Source organism: Sus scrofa, chromosome X (assembly GCF_054392235.1).
Source record: "Sus scrofa isolate SSC_HxYL_T2T_F1_AM1 chromosome X, Sscrofa_HxYL_maternal_Yorkshire_Landrace_v2.0, whole genome shotgun sequence".
NCBI classification, from domain to species: Eukaryota; Metazoa; Chordata; class Mammalia; order Artiodactyla; family Suidae; genus Sus; species Sus scrofa.
The window spans coordinates 93,675,340-93,692,548 of NC_139401.1; the positions used below are offsets into that span (position 1 = coordinate 93,675,340).

A 17,209-nucleotide genomic window follows, 5' to 3' on the forward strand; every position below is an offset into this window, starting at 1 on the left:
TCCCTCCCCCAAGTATATGGTGAGTACTGAGTCACAACACAGCGAATATTCTCAGCAAGTACTTCATTTAATCCACTTGGCAGTCCCATGAGGCAAGTATTATCCCTATTTTACAGATAATAACACTGACTTTTATAGCAGTGTGTCTGTTCTAACTGCCAAGTTGATTTCCCTAGCTCTGAGTACCAGAGTTAATGTGAGTTTTACCTATTATTGTACGTTCTGACAACAGAAATTTTAAGTGTCGTCATTGCTCTCATAAACTCACTGGGCAGTCCAATCACATCATGTATTGTTTTCTGGTCTTAGTTGTTTTTTTTTAATGACTAACATAATCCAAATAGAAAAAAGTGGAAATGAATCATCAAAGAAAAGAAAGAAAAAGAATCACACATGGTGGGAACCATAGGATGGTAAAGGACACAGTGGGAGCCATAGGATGGTATCAATACCCACTGATGTAGTTACAACTAGGGGAAGACATGGGGATGGGTACCACAGAGGAATGGCATGGAGGAACCATCAAGTGATTGGACTCATTTTTGAGTGAAGGTCAGACCTATTTTTGGCTACCATGCAGGGAAAAACCATCACCTCCTTTTTAGTGCACACATTTTCAGAGTTTTCTCTTTGCACAAATGGATTATGCAAGTATTTATACTTTCACAAAAATGGCAGATACTAATATTTTCAGTTATGAAAACCATTTTTCTTTATTGTTATTTTACAGTGTACCATGAACATCTCTTTCATGCACATGGGTGAAAATCCCCTACTGAAACACAGACAGCAATGTAGTTGGACCAAAAGGCTGCTGGTAACAAGTGACACCTAAAGCAAATATCAGCTTACGGTTAAAGCACGCAGCCTGGCAAATGCCTGCCAGGGAAAGCAGGGTCAGTGACATTCTCATCAGAGAATCAGAATTGAAGGCCAAAGGCATTAAAGATAGGGGATATCATGTAAGCCCCTTTGGCTCCTACCTCCGCCCCTCATTCCCCTGACACCCCGTGGCCCCCTTGGGGTGAATGGATCCTGTACATCTCTTTGCATCCAATGAAAACCACCCATTTTCTGTCTTTTCCTTAGCTCTTCCTGAGCCCTTGACAGGTCTCCACCTTCTCTCATCATCTCCTCACTGCCCAAATGCCTTTCCTGTAAGTCCTCCTCATAGTCCTTGGGGGAATCATCTGTCACCCTGTCTGTTTTCCTTTTGGCTTTCCGGGGTACGTAATCTTCAGCGGGGCGCTTTTCGGCAGCCCGTGGCTCACTCTCTGGCTTTGCCTGGGACTCCATCGTGCCCTCACCAGGTGGTTTTCCCTCATCTTCGGACTTGCCCTGCTTCTCTTGCTTCCCTTCGTCTTCTGGTTTTCCCTCATCTTCTGGTTGTCCCTCGTTCTGGAGCTTTCCCTCATGTGCTGACTTCCCCTCCACTTCTGGTTTTTCTTCCTCATCCGACTTTCCTTCATTGTCAGGCTCTACTTCATCCTCTGGCTTTCCCTCGCTTTCCGGCTTTCCTTCATTTTCCTTGCAGAGTTTTTCCATGTTGAGATTTTCCTTCCTTTTCTTGTCCTGGGGGATGGAGGTGGGGGAGAGGAGGCAAAGAGGAGGCAAGGGAGACTGAGGGCTTTGGGGTGAAATGCAGGTCTGGATAGTACCAGCATCTCATCCTTGGGAGGATCCCCTTGACCTGGCCTGACCCTCCTGGTGTGCCTTCTGCCCACCCTTTACTCCACCATTCCTCCTGCCCATGAGCGCCAGCCATTTACCTGGTAGGCCCTGCAACCTTCTGTACTATCCTTCGGCATGGTGGGGAGTGTATATATTACATGTGGTGGAGGATGAGCTGTGGGGCCCTCAAATTCTGCCCAAGCTGTGCCCTCCACCTGCCCCCCCCCCACCCCGGGCCCCGTCCCTTTCCAGTGTCCCTCCCCCCTTTAACAGACCTGCAGGGATTCTGGACAGGTTCCTCCTCCTTTTCTGGCCTTGCAGAGTGCTGGGAACAGACACGCAGACCTGCAGACAGAAAGGAGACACAGAGAGGGGCTGCGTGGTCAGAGGACCGAGGTCCGTTTCCTGAATCTGGGGCCTCTTCAACCAACCGTTCCCCCTTATCTCCCCTGACCCCACATCTCAGTCGCCACATCTTTTTTTCAGGTGTCAGACACCAGGCCAGGATGCTTTCGAAACTGTTAGGGTCTCTGGGTCCCCCTCCCCTGCAGGCAACCCGTCCCACCTCTACCTCTTTACTCAGAAGTTAGTAGTTCCTTCTGGGCAGAGGGTAAAAAGGGGTTATTTCCAGAATTTGCCTACGTTTCAGGGTTACACCCCTCCCCCGCCCCCTCCATTTCAGGCCAGAAAACTGATGGAGGGCGCAGAGGTGGGGCGTCGAGGAGGCAGCGGGCCAATTGCGGGATCCTTCCACCCCTCCTGCCCACGCCACGCCCCGTGCCCCTCCTCAGCCATCTCTGGACCCCTTCCTCTCTCCCCCACCCTCACCGCTGCTCCAGGATCCTAGTCCCATTCGCCTCCACCCCCGCCCGGGGCTGCCAGCAGCTCCCACCTTCACACTGACCTGCGGGGCCCGGGCCAGGCCTGCGCCTCTTGGGGCTCGCCTAAGCCCGCTCCCCACTTGCCCGCCGCCCGGGCGGCTCAGGGAGCTGGTTCTGCGCGGGCGACGCAAGCGGACGGCGCTGGGACCCGACCGCAGGACCGGCAGGCGGGTGTGGGGGCTGCTGCCCACGTAGGCCGGTCATGTGAGCACCGCGTCACCAGAGCTCGGATGCCCCCCCGCCCCGCCCCCTCAGCCCCATTCCCAGGGGAAGGCACGGCTGAGGACGGAGGAGGGGCTGGACAGGAGGTTGGAGAAAGAGAAGTTACAGACAGTACGGGAGAGAGGAAGCTTCCTGACTGGAGGTGCTTTTACTTAGCGCATCTCATCTTGCTCAGCATCCCTCTGAGATGCCCATTATCGCCAGTTGTGACAGCTGATAAAAGGGATAGGCACCTGAGTTTGACAAGAGTGTTCCACACCGAGCCCCATAGCCCGCTTGCTTTCAAGATCAGCTCTGCCTGACTCCACAGCCCTGGTGGTGGTGCCCACCAGGAAGCTGCGCTGCTACCTTCAGTAGCGGTGTCTGGGCCTCCTCTCTTCTCAGCCTTCGTGTTTGTTCTCTCTCCCTGGGTGATCTCTGTTCATTTCCCTCTAAACACAGATGATTCCCAAATCTACAGACCCACGTTATTCCCTCCTCTGAGCCTCAGACCTTTGCCAGCTGTCTGTTGGACACCACTGCCTGAGGTTCCCCAAGAGACCTCAAAATCCATGTACCCCAAACTGATTTCACCAACTCCCTTCTTGCCTTCTCTGTTCACTTCCCTCCACGCTGGAAACTTGCACTCCAACATTTGACCTGTTCTCATCTAGAGTGTCAGACAGCTAAAAAGCTAAAAAAGAGAAAGAAAAAAAAAGGGGGGGGGAAGGGTTAAAACATTTTTATAAGTGGACTGCAGATGCACAGATTCATGAAAGTCCTTGGTTCACAGCGCACTCTTATTATTGACCCCTGCTTGTCCCTCTTACCTTTCTTTCTACCTCCCCCTTCCTTTTCCTCTTTCATACTTGTGAACCCATGATCCAACTCAAAAACTAGAAAATTGACAATATTATAGTTGCTACAGTATAATTCCACATATTTGGATTTGATGATATTCTATATTTTGCCTTGGTTTGGATCTCTTTAAATTCATTCCCATTGTAGTTAATGAAATTCTTAGATGCACAGATTAATGTCATTCTTCTAATATGCATAATTTTCATTCATTCATTGTTTTATTTCAAAAATTCTTTCTACCCCTTTCTATCTCTCTTCTCCTTCTGGGATGCCCATCATTAATATATTAGTATGCTTGGTAGTATCTCGTGGATCTCTTATGTTTTGTTCATTTGTCTTCATTCTTTTCACTTTCTACTGCTCAGACTGAATAATCTCAAAACACCTGTCTTCAAGTTAACTGATTCTTTCTTCTGCCTACTCAAACATGCTGTTGAAACCCTCTGGTGAGCTTTTCATTGTGGTTACTGTACTTTCCAGCTCCAGAATTTAGTTTATTTTCATAATTTCATTCTCTTTATATTCTTTCTACTGATATTCTATATTTCCTGAAGCAGTATTCTCCTAAATTCCTTTCGTCCTTCGTCCACAGTTTCCCTTAGCTCTTTGAGTATACTTAAAGCAATCCACCTAAAATTTTTATTTTGTTGGTCCAATACATGAAATTTCTCAGTTTCTAAGAATTAATTTTTATTTTCTGTGAATGGATCATACATTCTTGTTTCATCATATACCTCATAGTTTGTGTTGGAATGTGAGTGTTCTGAATATTAGAAAGTGTCAAATCTAGAAACCAGATTCTCTCACTTCATAGGATTTATTGTGGCTCTCTGTTGTGGATTATTATTTCCCTCTTTAGGGACTTTTACAAATATTTTTGTAAATTCTGCATTTTGGGTAATATTTGGCCACTGAAGTCTGTGTTTCATTAGCTCAGTGGTGTTAGAACATGGTTACTTTTAATGCCTAGAGCCAATAAAAGGGAAAAAAAATCCCATTTTCCCAGTCTTTACAGATGAGCTCTGAGCCGGAGCACTTTTTAAATGCTTTAATTTCTGCTTGTGCAGAGCCTGAAAGCCAGCCCCAGGTGAATGCTTGGGGTCTTCTCTGGTCTTTTTTGAGTATGTGTTCAACCTTGGGCATGTACATAAACTTCTTGATTCCTCAGCATATGTGTTTAAAAGTGCTTGTTTCCCCATGTATCTCTCTTCCCTAACTGTCCTTCCTAGGCTTCTCAGTCTGTCTATTGCTTATCCTAAATGTTGCTCCTTGCCCTAGGCTGCTGTGGCCAATATCTATAATGTTAAATGCTTTTAGTAAAAGCCACTCAGGAAGCTACTGTTCCAGTTCCAGTCCCATGAATACTCTCAGTCTGCTGTGCAAGGAGAAATATTTATTCTGGTCCTTGAGGCAACCACCATACAGACCAAGATCCACAACCACAATTCTATGAGAATAGGATCCAAATTTCTCTTTCTAGCAGTAACAGTCTGAACTAGGTTAAAGGGCTATCATCCACAAACTTTTGCCAATCTGGGCAGTGGGGGATGGTAGACAGGCAATTTAAAATTTATTACCACAGTACAGGAGCTTCTTTCTTCACCAAATTTTCCCCAGTTGTAATTTTTTGACTAGATTCCAGAGTCTGCAAAAGTTGATTTTGATAATTTTTTTTCCAGTTTATTAACTGCTTTTGGGAAGGGATGAAATCCTGGAGTTCCATACAATGCCATTTTCAGTAATGTTACTTTTTCTATTTTTCAAGTTTGGCAGTTTGTGTCTTTATAAGAATTTGTCCATTTCATCTCACTCATCTTTTTTTTGTTGTCATACAGTTGTTCATAGCATTATCCTATGAACAATCCTTTAACCCATAGAATTGGGAGTGATGTCCCCTCTTTCACTCCTAAGTTTGTTAACTTGAATCCTCATCTTTTCCCCTTGGCAATCTTACCTGTAGTTTTTTCAAGAATTTTTTTTTAATATTTTCGAAGAACTCACTTTTGATTTTAATAATGTTCTCCATTGTTTCTCTAGTCTCTATTTCACTTATTTCCTCTCCAATCTTTATTATTTCCTTTCATCTGATTTCTTTGGATTTAAGCTAATTTTCTTCTAATGTTTTAAGGTGGAAATTTAAATGATTGACTTCAGATTTTCATCTCTTTTATATAAGCATTTAAAGCTATAAATTCCCCTCTAAGCACTGCTTAACTATATCCCATAAGTTTTGGCATGTTGTGTTTTTGTTTTCTTTCATCTCAAAGTACTTTGTAATTTCTTTAATGATTTATTCTGATTGAATGGAGGTATATTGTTTAATTTCTATGTATTTGTAGATTTTCCAGATTTCCTTATGCTGACAGAGTGGTAGGCCAAATAGGTTTGATCCCTGGCCTTGCTCATAGGTTAAGGATCAGGTGCTGCCTTAAGGTGCAGCATATGTTGCAGATTTGGCTTGGATCCAGTGTTGCTGTGGCTATAGCGTAGGCCTCAGCTGTAGCTCCAATTCAGCTCTTGGCCAAGGAACTTCTGTATGCCACAGTTGTGGCAAAAAAAAAAAAACCAGCTAAAAACTGGACAAAAAACTTGAATAGACATTTCTTCCAAGAAGATATGCAAATGGCCAAAGCATATAAAAAGATGTTCAATATGGCTTATCATCAGGGAAATGCTAACCCAAACCACTGTGAGATATTACTTCACATCCATTAGGGTGTTATTATAAAAAGAAACTCAGAAAATAAAGTGTTGATGAGGATGTGGAGAAATTGGAACAGTTGTACACTGCTGGTGGAAATGTAAAATTGTGCAGCAGTTGTGGAAAATATTATGGCATTTCCTAAAAAAGATGTATAATTAACATAGGTTCTAACAATTGCACTTCTGGGTATATGCTCAAAAAAATTAAGGGCAGAGGCTTAAATAGACATCTGTATTCCCATGTTCATAGTAACATTAGTCACAATTGTCAAAGGGGAGAAACAACCCATTTTTTATTGAGAAATTAGCAGATAAATAATGCATGTTATATACATTCAGCACTATTATTCAGGCTTAAAAAGGAATGAAGTTCTGCTACATGCTATAACATGAGTGAACCTGAGAAACATGTTAAATAAGAGAGACACAAAATGACAAATACTATATGATTCCACCTACATAAGGTCCTTAGAATAGTCATATTCTCTCTCTCTCTCTCTCTCTCTTTTTTTTTTTTGTCTTTTGACTTTTTTTAGGGCCGCACCCACAGCATATTGAGGTTCCCATGCTAGGGGTCTAATCGGAGCTGTTGCTGCCGGCTTACGTGAGAGCCACAGCAATGCGGGATCCAAGCTGCATCTGCAACCTACACCACAGCTCATGGCAACACCGGATCCTTGACTCACTGAGCAGCAAGGCCAGGGATCCAACCCACAACCTCATGGTTCCTAGTCAGATTCGTTTCCACTGCGACATGATGGGAACTCCTAGAATAATCATATTCTTATAGACATAAAGTAGAATCGTGTTTACCAGGGATTGGAGGGAAGGGGTAATGGGAAGTTACTGTTTAACGAGTACAGAGTTTCAGTTTGGAAAATGAAAAATTTCTGGAGATAAGAGTGGTGATGATTCCACAACAATGTGAGTGTACTTAATGACACTGAATTGAGCACTTATAAATGGTTAAAACGTTAAGTTCTGTATCATGTAATTTTTCAACAATTAAAAAATTTTAAAATTGGACCATTTTCAAAGAGAACAATTCAGTGGTACTTAGAACATCCAAAGTGTTGTGCAACCACCACCTCTGTTTAGTTCCAAGACATTTCCATCACCACGCAGTAAAACTCTTTATTCACTATGCATTTCCCTCCTTTCTCTCTCACCCCAGTCCCTGGCAGCCACCAATCTATGTTATATCTTTTATCAGTCTTCTAGGTCTTCCATACAAAAATACCACAGATTAGGTGACTTTAACAATAGAAATTAAATTGTCACAGTCCCGGAGTTTGGAATTCCAAGATCAAGTTGTCAGCAGGTTTGCTTTCTCCAGATCTCACTATATTCTGATATGGCCTTTTCCATCTCCTCTTCTTACAGGCATACCAGGGCTATTATATTGGTGTCCCACCTTATGACCTCATTTAACCATATTTACCTCCTTAAAAAAACTATCTCAAAATACAGGTACACTGGGGTTGGGGCTTTAACCTATGAATTTGTGGGACACGATTCAGTACCTAACATTTAACCCTCTGGCTCCCCAGTATTCATCTCCTTCTCATATTAAAAAAATTCATCCAATCCTAACAGCCCCCAAACTATTAACCCATTCCACATCAACTCTAAGTTCATCAACTCTAAGCTGATGTTTCATCTAAACATCATCTAAATCAAGTCTGGATGAGACTTGAGGTATGATTCTTCCTGAGGCAAAATTCCTCTCCAGTTGTGAACTTGTGAAACTAAAGAAGTTATGTGCTTCCAAACTCAGTGGTAGAATAGGCATAAGAGAGACATTCTTTTTCCCAAAGGAAGAAATCCAATAGCATGAGGCTTTCCCCTTTGTTTCCTTCTAAGAGTTCTATAGTTTTAGCTCCTAGGTTAGGTTTCTGATCCATTTTGACATTTTTTTTTTGTGTGTATATAGTGTAAGGTAAGAGTGCAACCTCATTCTTTTGCAGGTAGATATCCAGTTTTCCTAATACATTTGTTGAAAAGACTATATTTTCCACATTTTATGGTTTTGAACTCTGTTGAAAATCATCTGGCCATGTCTGTGTGAGTTTATTTTGGGAATGTTTATTCTATTCCACTGGTCTGTATGTCTGTCTTTATGCTAAAACCACACTGTTTTGATTATTGTAGTTTCCATAGGGGTTACATTACAACAAATGGATTCTTCTGTAGCACTTCCAGTGGGAGCATGACCCTGCCCAGGTATTTATTTCTGACTTTCAGCCTCCAGAAATGTGAGAGGATAAATTTCTGTTGTGTTTTTTTGTAACAGCAGCCACAGGAAACAAATACCAATGGTTAGTGGCAGGCTCCGAGACAAATAAGTATTTGTCCCTATTTCCCCCTTACTACCTTTTCCCTGAGACAAGCAGATAAACCTCCCTTTGTTATTGGATAAATCCAAAATGGCTAGGACAGATTTTTACAATCAAGGTTTTAAATGTACAAGAGAAATGTGCTTTATATTAATTTTGTTGTTTATATTTACTCACATTGTATGAGACAGTGAATGGCATTACACAGTGTTCAGGTGAGGAAATACATCTTATTCAGACATGCAGACCCTCTTCTAAAACTTTTGTTTATAGTCTTGCTTTACAGAATATTTAGTATTTTTACATGGTTGGAGTTCCCATTGTGGCTTGGTGGGTTAAGAACCCGACATAGCATCCGTGAGGAGGTGGGTTTCATCCCTGGCCTCACTCAGTGGGTTAAGGATCTGGCATTGCTGCAAGCTGCAGTGTAGGTCACAGATGCAACCTGCATCTGGGATCTGGCATTGCTGTGGCTGTGGCATAGGCTGGCAGCTGCAGCTCCAATTCCACCCCTAGCCTGGGAACCTCCATATACCCCAGGTATGGCCATAAAAAGAAAAAAATTTTAAAAATTTTACATTGTATATATCAAATTTTCCCTTTATGGTTTTATCTTTTCTTATTCCTCTAATATTTAGAAAGTCTTTCTCTTCTATGATCTTTTCCTTGAATTCAGGAACATATATCTACCTTTCTTTTTTAGTGATCTCATTGTTTTTTCCTTAATATACATGGGATAAAAATATGTGTAGGGGCAATTCTCAAACTCCAGTGTGCAGCAGAATTACCTGGGAGCCTATTAACAATGCAGTTACCTGGGTACCATTATTAAAGTATGGTTCTTGGGTGTGGGGTCAGGATTTTGTATTTTAAACAAGTTCCACATGTGATTTTGAAACATTTGATAGGCTAGCAAACTTCAAGGGATACTGACATATACTACCACGTGTTGATTTTGGGGTGTAGTCCTTCCTTTTTGATATGACATTTTTCACAAGAAATATATTCTAGGTACATGAAATGACTTCCTTAGGGTTACGTGGTCTATCAAGGGTAGTGCAGAGAAAATAAACCACAGATATTTTAGTTACAAATTACACCCAGTTGTGCACAACTCTACATGCACATCAGAATCACTGTGGGAGTTTTACAAGGCAATGATCCCTTGATCTCACTTCTAATGAGTGATATTCAATAAGTTGGCATTGGGACCTGAGCTCCACTTTTAAATTTCAGGTAATTCAAACCTGCAACCAAGATTAGAACCTATAACAGCATAAACATAAGACAGTTGTCTCTTTAGAAAGGGATGGCCTAGTGGTAAAATAAAGGCTGATTGTGTGTGTGTGTGTGTGTGTGTGTGTGTGTGTGTGTGTGTGTGTGTGTGTGTGAGAGTGTGTGTTTGTATAATAAGGAGGGGAGTGTCCAGACTTGAATTAAAGTGGGGCCTCTAATGTATCTAAGTCCAGAGATGTCTGATGAACTTGTAGGATGTAGTAGGTGTGAGTCAAACCTAGTTTCCTAAATTTTTAACCAATTCTTCACAGTATTCTGATACAGCAGATCTGTATAGCACATGTTGATAAACACTGACATATATAACATTATAATATCCATGTGTTGAATTTTTTAAAATTCTTTTTTTTTCTTGGTTTTTTTAAGGGCCACACCTGCAGCATATGGAAGTTCCCAGGCTAGGGTCAAATCGGAGCTGCAGCTGCCGGCCTATGCCACAGCCACAGCAATGCAGGACCAAGCCATGTCTGCAACCAACACTGCAGCTCTGCCAGACCCTTAACCCTCTGAGTGAGGCCAGGCATTGAACCTACATCCTCATGGATACTAATCGGGTTCATACTGCTGAGCCACAACAGGAAATCCCCATGTGTTGAATTTGATATATAATGCTTTCTCCATTGTGTTCCTTTTTCAGTTGTAAGCTCCAGTCTACAGAGAAAGAAAGTTACTTGCTCACAAGTGATCAGAGACAAACCTGGGCCCAGATTGCAGGACTTTTCACTCAGCTATAGTTAATTGTTGTGCCCTCATACAACTTATCACACCCTATGCTATGCACTGAGGGTACCAGGACAAATAGGACAATATATTTACTGTGAGAAGGGCAGTCTAGGTAAGAAGCAGTGATGACTGCGTGGTGGAACCTGTCCAAAACCAAGGGTCCATCTACCAGATCCCCAGTCTTGGCATGATTTTAAATGAGATGGTACATCTACAGACTGCTTTTTAACCTGCTTTATTAGCTTTACCATATGGAATAGACATCTTCCCATGCAAGTTGATCAATCTCCCCCGCTGACAGAAAAACTTACAGACTAAGTCAAAAGTAAAAACAAAATCTCCAATCAGAAAAATGACAGAACACCAAAGGTTCGTAGTAAAAGGTACATCAAGAAAATGCAATTTTGGGAAGCAGGGGGGTTATGATTATTAACCTCAGCATTCAAGGCATAAGGCAAAACTCATCATGATGGTCATGGTGAGGAAGATCTCCAATAAGAATGCGCAGACTGTACCTCAACTGAAGCTCCCTAATTTTCCTCCTCAGCTCTCTCATCTCCTCCATGAACCTTTCCATATCATCTGCATCTCCATCTATCATGTCAATGTTATTGACAAGCCTATTGGGCAAATCCTCTCTAAAATCCTGGGCAGGTGGAACCCAGTCCCCTGGAACGTTTTCCCCAGGCCTCTGGCCTTCACCACCTCCAAAAGGGTGGGCTTCTTCATTCCGCATTTGAGCCTGCTCCTTTCCTTTGTTTTCCTTAGGAAAATTTTCCATCTTGAGATTTCTTTCCTGCTTCTTCTTCCTAGGAGACAAAAAGGAGGATTGAGTGCTTTGTAAATGACGGGATTCAGAGCTTTGTGGGCAAAGGCTTTCACACCAGATACTTCGTAGGCCCTCCAGGAGGCGCCCTAGATCCAGCCCTAACTCAAAGCCCATCATTTTCCCTAAAAATCCTTCCCTGGGCAACTCCTAGCACCAAAACGTAGGACAGGTTGTGGGCTGGACAGTGGTTGAGAGAGCAGGCCTTAGCTACCAGGGATCCTGGTAAGCTCTCCATGGGCACCCCAGAGCTTGTCCCTCTCCTCTCTTCCCTCACCAGCCACAGGTCCAGTTTCTAAAATCAGGTTTCTCCTGCACTTAACACAGGCAGGGAGGGCTGGGAGTCCTCCAGATTCTGTTCTGATTCCTGTTACCCCTACACTAGAGGGTCCAGGCACCCTCCATACCTGCAGGGATCAGAAGTAGTCTTCCTCTCTTAGCCTTGAAATCTGTTGCACCAGTGGACCTGCAGACAGAAATGCAGCAATGGCCAGGGCTGACCAATTGATTCAAGGACCAGTATCAGGGCACCAGCTCCATTGCTGTTGGTTTAGGACTCAGATAGTCAAATGTTGCTGCCTTCTCTTTCTCCACCTTCCTGTCTCACAGTTTCTTTTCCCACCCCATGATGTGCTACCCTGCCTTTCAGAAACAGGCATTGTAATAATAATAATAAATCATCACCTCCAAACTAGTTTCACCTCTTCTTTAGGCCCCTTATCTCCACTGTCTTGTCCTTCCCTTCTCCTAATTACCATTTATTGAACTCAAATGGACACTCTGCAGGGCTGGGGAGTCTGAAGAGCTTGCTAAGAGGTATGCGGTTTATTTATAAAGAATTTCAATCTGGGTACCTGCCTGGACCTTTTGGGACCCAGTGGCCTTCTGGAGCTCACTCTCCTTCCACTGCCCACCATTTTATGCATCAAGATGGATGAAGGGCGAAGAGGTAACGTGGGCATTGCAACCTGTAACTGCTGGGGCGTGACCACTTTGTCACTCTTACCCACAGGGTCCTCAGGCAATGCCCATGCTTAAACCGACTTGAAGGGACCAGAAACTGTTTCTGGCTCCCCAGCTATAGCCCTAAGTCGGTAGCTCGCCAGATCGAATGTTTTCTCCACAGAAGGGACTTGTTTCCCAGACCAAATCCCCGCCCCTATCGTCTGCTGCAGCCGCCTGGGTCCCCACCCCCCTCCCCCGAGTTCCTGTAGCCCACCATTTCCGGCTCCAAAATGGAAGGAGGGTGGAGAAGCAACACCGGGAATGGAGTCCTATACCCGTTGCAGAGTTCGCAGTCTCCAACCCAGGTGACAGGTTGCGCGCCCCTCCTGTCGCCCTGCAGGATTCAGGCCGTTTCCTTGCAGTCCCCTTTTCTGGTCCTTCCCTTCCAGGTGTCGCCCGACCGCCCACCTCCTAAGAGATCCCATCTGGTAACCATTTTTAACCCTTGACCCCTCGATCTCCCACAAACCCTCCATTTCTTGCACAAAACAAGCGCATAGCGGGAAAGGGTTGCGTGACTCCAGTCCCGGACCCGCTCTTGTCTTTGCCCTCAGGCCCTCCGCTCCCTCCCCTTTGAGTGCCCGCCAACCTGCTGAGGATAGCTGTCAGCTTCTGAGGCTTCCTCCTTCCCAGGGTACAGGTTCGCCCGCCTTCAAGGCAATAGCAAGCTCGCGCACAGCCACAAAGAGCTACTGCCGGCAACTGTAAGGATGGAGTACTACAGGCGTACACTCCAGGTCTCTTAAGGGCTACGTCACCCTAAACTCAGGTCCCCAGTTGTGGTTGTACCTGCAGTGCGGCTGGGGATTGGGAGCGCGAGTGTGGGCGGGGCCACCTTCCTCCTCATTCCCTTCCTCTCCCTACCAAGACCCCTGGGTACTGCCCATCCCTTTGTATCTATTTATTTATCTATTTATTTATTTTCCTATTTAGCAATCTTTGACACCAAACGGGTCACAATATTTTGTCATTTGTATCTGCCTTTTCCCTGATTTCTGTCGAAGCTTTTAAAGAATTTCTTCTTCCTCTTCTATATTATTAAATGCCCACTCTCTCCCCTCCCCTCTCCAGCAAATAAAGCCTAGAATTTCCCCATCAGTCTTGTTGGTTTTGTCCCAGGCTGGAACCGGGGCGGGGGAGGTGAGGGGGACAAAGCTAGGAAGTCTGGAAAATAGATAAGAGGTAACATTAAAAAAACAAACAAACTTCACCTTAATTATTTCCCTGTTTATTTTACTTTTATTTTTTTCCGAAGGGGTGGGTGATTAATTTTGTTCAATTTCCCATTCGCATGATTTCATTTTTTTTTTTTTTTTTTGTCTTTTTGCCTCTGCTAGGGCTGCTTCCCGAGGCAAATGGAGGTTCCCAGGCTAGGGGTCGAATCGGAGCTGTAGCCACTGGCCTACGCCAGAGCCACAGCAACGCGGGATCAGAGCCACGTCTGCAACCTACACCACAGGTCATGGGAACGCTGGATCCTCAACCTACTGAGCAAGGACAGGGATCGAACACTGTAACCTCATGGTTCCTAGTCGGATTCGTTAACCACTGTGCCACGGCGGGAACTCCTGATTTCATTTTTTTTGTTTGTTTGTTATAATTAAACAATACAGTTAATTTCAGTTGAAAAATAAGATTCAGGTTCCAAAAACTTGGCAACCTGTTTCTGCTGCTGAATTATCCTATAAATGTAGACCCTCCGGACAGCACACTTACTGATCTTTTTTTTTGTCTTTTTCCCATTTCTTGGGCCGCTCCCGCGGCATATGGAGGTTCCCAGGCTAGGGGTTGAATCGGAACTGTAGCCACCGGCCTACGCCAGAGCCACAGCAACCCGGGATCCAAGCCGCGTCTGCAACTTACACCACAGCTCATGGCAACGCCGGATCATTAACCCACTGAGCAAGGGCAGGGACCCAACCCGCAACCTCATGGTTCCTAGTCGGATTCGTTAACCACTGCGCCAGGACAGGAACTCCCTTACTGCTCTTTTAAGGACTTTGAACTATAAACCTAAGCTGGTGGCTTCCCTTGTGAAGGGTCTCTGTGCATTCCTTTTATGAGATGAGGCAGTGCATCTGATGGAGTCTCGCTGGTGGATTTTCGGATCTTGAGAAGCTGTGACAAATTTATGGTCCCCTCGAAATTATATTTAAATTACATTAGTGCAAATTCACTTTACAAAAAGACTTCAGCATGGCCTCTAAAATAGAGCGACACTGAAGTTTTCCGACAATTCAAAACAATAATTTGGGGAAGTTATGCAAACAGATAAAAAGTGTTGTGAAGCTACAATATTAAAACAATGTTATACCAGAATAAATATAGGGCAAATGAAACAGGAGAGAAAGGCAACTTTCATACCCAAATATGGAGAAATGTTAGTAAAATCTGACTGAAAGATTTTGAATCAGTGGGAAAAGGCTAGATTATTGAAGAAGTGGTGCCAGGATAATTGATTACTATTTGGGAAAATAATGAAGTGTGTTATTCCTGTTAAACACTTAAATACAGACACTAAATATTTAGATAAAAGGCACAAAACCATCAAAATAGTATATAACAAATGTTATTTTTATAATTTAAGAATGAAAATGTCTTTTTAAAAATATAGCACCAGAGTCGGACATAGCCAAAAGGCAATTGACCCAACCCTGCAGGGAACACTCTAAGTCTAAGGAACCGTGTAGAATGCTCCTCAGAATTATCCCAATTAAAGATGGGAAATTGGAGATGGGAAATTTATCCACAGATGTGGGTCCTTTATCGGTAGATGTTACCCTGGGAATGTTAAAATCTCTGGCAAATCTAGGTTGTCCTAAGCCTGGGCTGAGCAAGCTCCTAAAGTGCCAAAAAAAAAAAAAAAAAAAAAAAAAAAAAAAAGCTTTCAGTAAAATTTAGAAATCCAGATAAAGTAGGACAATATCATCTTTATCGCTTCCTCAAGAAATATACTATTTTACTCTCAATCAGGCCAAATATTTACTTTCAAAGTAAAGATAACACACACACATCCACTCCCATATTTATGGATATTAAGCTCTTTGTAGTTTTCACTACGAGAGTCAAGGTTGATTGAACTTGTTTGTACATAAATGTTTTAATACTAATATGAAGATTAAATTCCTAGAGTGACCACTGCTGTATATGACTTTTGATGGTTTTAACTGTCATAGAAATTGGCTTTGAAAAATATTGTCACAGTTTGGTAAGTATGAGAATTCCTGTTTTCTTATGTGTTTATCAACACTGGTTTATTATATTTTTAAAATTTTGTTTTATTTTTTGTTTCATTCTGTCTTATTTCATTTATTCTTTAAAAATTGTTTTTAAGGTCATCAGGTAATATTTTATTGGAATAGTATACTATAAACTGTTCTGCTACTTGCTTTTTTATTTTTTATTTTTCAACAGTGATAAAATATACTTTGATTTACTTTGTTCAGTCGGAGTGTTATAAAAAATGTTGCTAAAATAGATATCAGGCAAACAACTGCTTTAGGAGTCCAGTTACCTTGGAGTTTATTTCAACTAAGAGAAAAAGATCATAATGTCTTCATGCAATACATACTTGTTTCTTTAAATAACAATTGTGATAAATGACAGAAAGAATTAAGGAATGCTGTTCGTGTATGCATACCCTCACCAACACAGGTTGTAGTCAATAATACTAATTTGTGAAATATTGGAATCATATAAAATTAGGTTAAAAGAATATAGCATACATCCATGGTTTTATAATATATATAATTTGAAAATACAGATTGCATACATACACAAACACACAACCTATTTTTTTAGAAACCATGTTTTCTTTTTGTTGTTTTGGCTGAAACTGTAAGCACGCCTAAGTTCCCGAGCCAAGGATCAACCCCACCCCCCAGCAGTGATCTGAGCTGCAACACCGACAACAAAGGATCTTTAACTCACTGTGCTACAAGGGAACTCCTCTTAGAAACCATGGGGTTTTTTTTGAGGAGTTCCCATCGTGATTCAGTGGAAACAAATCTGACTAGTATCCATGAGGATGCAGGTTCGATCCCTGACCTTGCTCAGTGGGTTCAGGATCTGACATTGCCGTGAGCTGTGGTGTAAGTCACAGATGCAGCACAGATCTGGCATTGCTGTGGCTGTGGCGTATGCCGGCAGCTGTAATTCCACTTCGACCCCTAGCCTGGGAACCTCCATATGCCACAGGTGTGGCCCTAAAAAGCAAAAAAAAAAAAAAAAAAATCTTGTTTTTGACATTCATCTATGTTGATGTATATAGAAACATGTCATTTATTTGTTTACGGCAGTATAGTATTCATTGTATAATTGTATTGTAATTCATTTTTATTTTTCTATTCAGGCACATTTAGATTTTTCTCTATTTTTTTTCTATTACAGGCATAGCTTTAGTGTACATCTTTGTGCATGGGTTCTTTATACTTCTTTTGTTTGAATTGCAAAATTTTGATTTTGTTGTGTTTATTTATTTTTACTTTTTAGGGTTTGTTGTTGTGGTTGTTAAGCCTGATCTGCCAGGATTCACCAAGTCTGCCCCTTCTTGGATGACATCCTGGATCTATAAAATACCTAGATAGATAGGATCATCCTCTGTAAGTTTTAATTTAGTAGGTCTGGGATGGGACATGAGAGTTTGTGTTTTAAGAAGTACTCTAGGTAATTTATAAGATTAGGCAAGTTTGGGAAACACTTTGAGG

General features: G+C 42.6%; 2 protein-coding genes across 6 annotated transcripts; both read right to left on the minus strand.

Annotated features, from left to right (window-relative positions):
- Window positions 1-687: 687 nt before the first annotated feature.
- Window positions 688-2,638, minus strand: TCEAL6 (transcription elongation factor A like 6). Of its 3 annotated transcripts, none has more exons than XM_003360392.3 (3): window positions 2,576-2,638; window positions 1,947-2,016; window positions 688-1,572 (listed from the first exon to the last, which is right to left on the minus strand). In XM_003360392.3, exon 3 carries the CDS (start codon window positions 1,543-1,545, stop codon window positions 943-945), a length of 603 nt encoding a protein of 200 aa, XP_003360440.1. In that variant the 5' UTR covers window positions 1,546-1,572; window positions 1,947-2,016; window positions 2,576-2,638; the 3' UTR covers window positions 688-942. The 3 variants fall into 3 exon arrangements, with proteins under 3 accessions (XP_003360440.1, XP_020935581.1, XP_013846419.1); XM_021079922.2 differs by having other exon boundaries at window positions 2,564-2,638; XM_013990965.3 differs by lacking the exon at window positions 2,576-2,638 and adding an exon at window positions 2,243-2,291.
- An 8,253-nt stretch (window positions 2,639-10,891) lies between these two features.
- BEX5 (brain expressed X-linked 5) lies at window positions 10,892-13,209 on the minus strand. Of its 3 annotated transcripts, none has more exons than XM_005657871.4 (3): window positions 13,093-13,209; window positions 11,906-11,964; window positions 10,892-11,481 (listed from the first exon to the last, which is right to left on the minus strand). In XM_005657871.4, the coding sequence occupies exon 3, from the start codon at window positions 11,451-11,453 to the stop codon at window positions 11,115-11,117; it is 339 nt and encodes a 112-aa protein (XP_005657928.1). In that variant the 5' UTR covers window positions 11,454-11,481; window positions 11,906-11,964; window positions 13,093-13,209; the 3' UTR covers window positions 10,892-11,114. The 3 variants fall into 3 exon arrangements, with proteins under 3 accessions (XP_005657928.1, XP_013846420.1, XP_001925684.1); XM_013990966.3 differs by lacking the exon at window positions 13,093-13,209 and adding an exon at window positions 12,718-12,824; XM_001925649.6 differs by lacking the exon at window positions 11,906-11,964.
- Window positions 13,210-17,209: the final 4,000 nt, after the last annotated feature.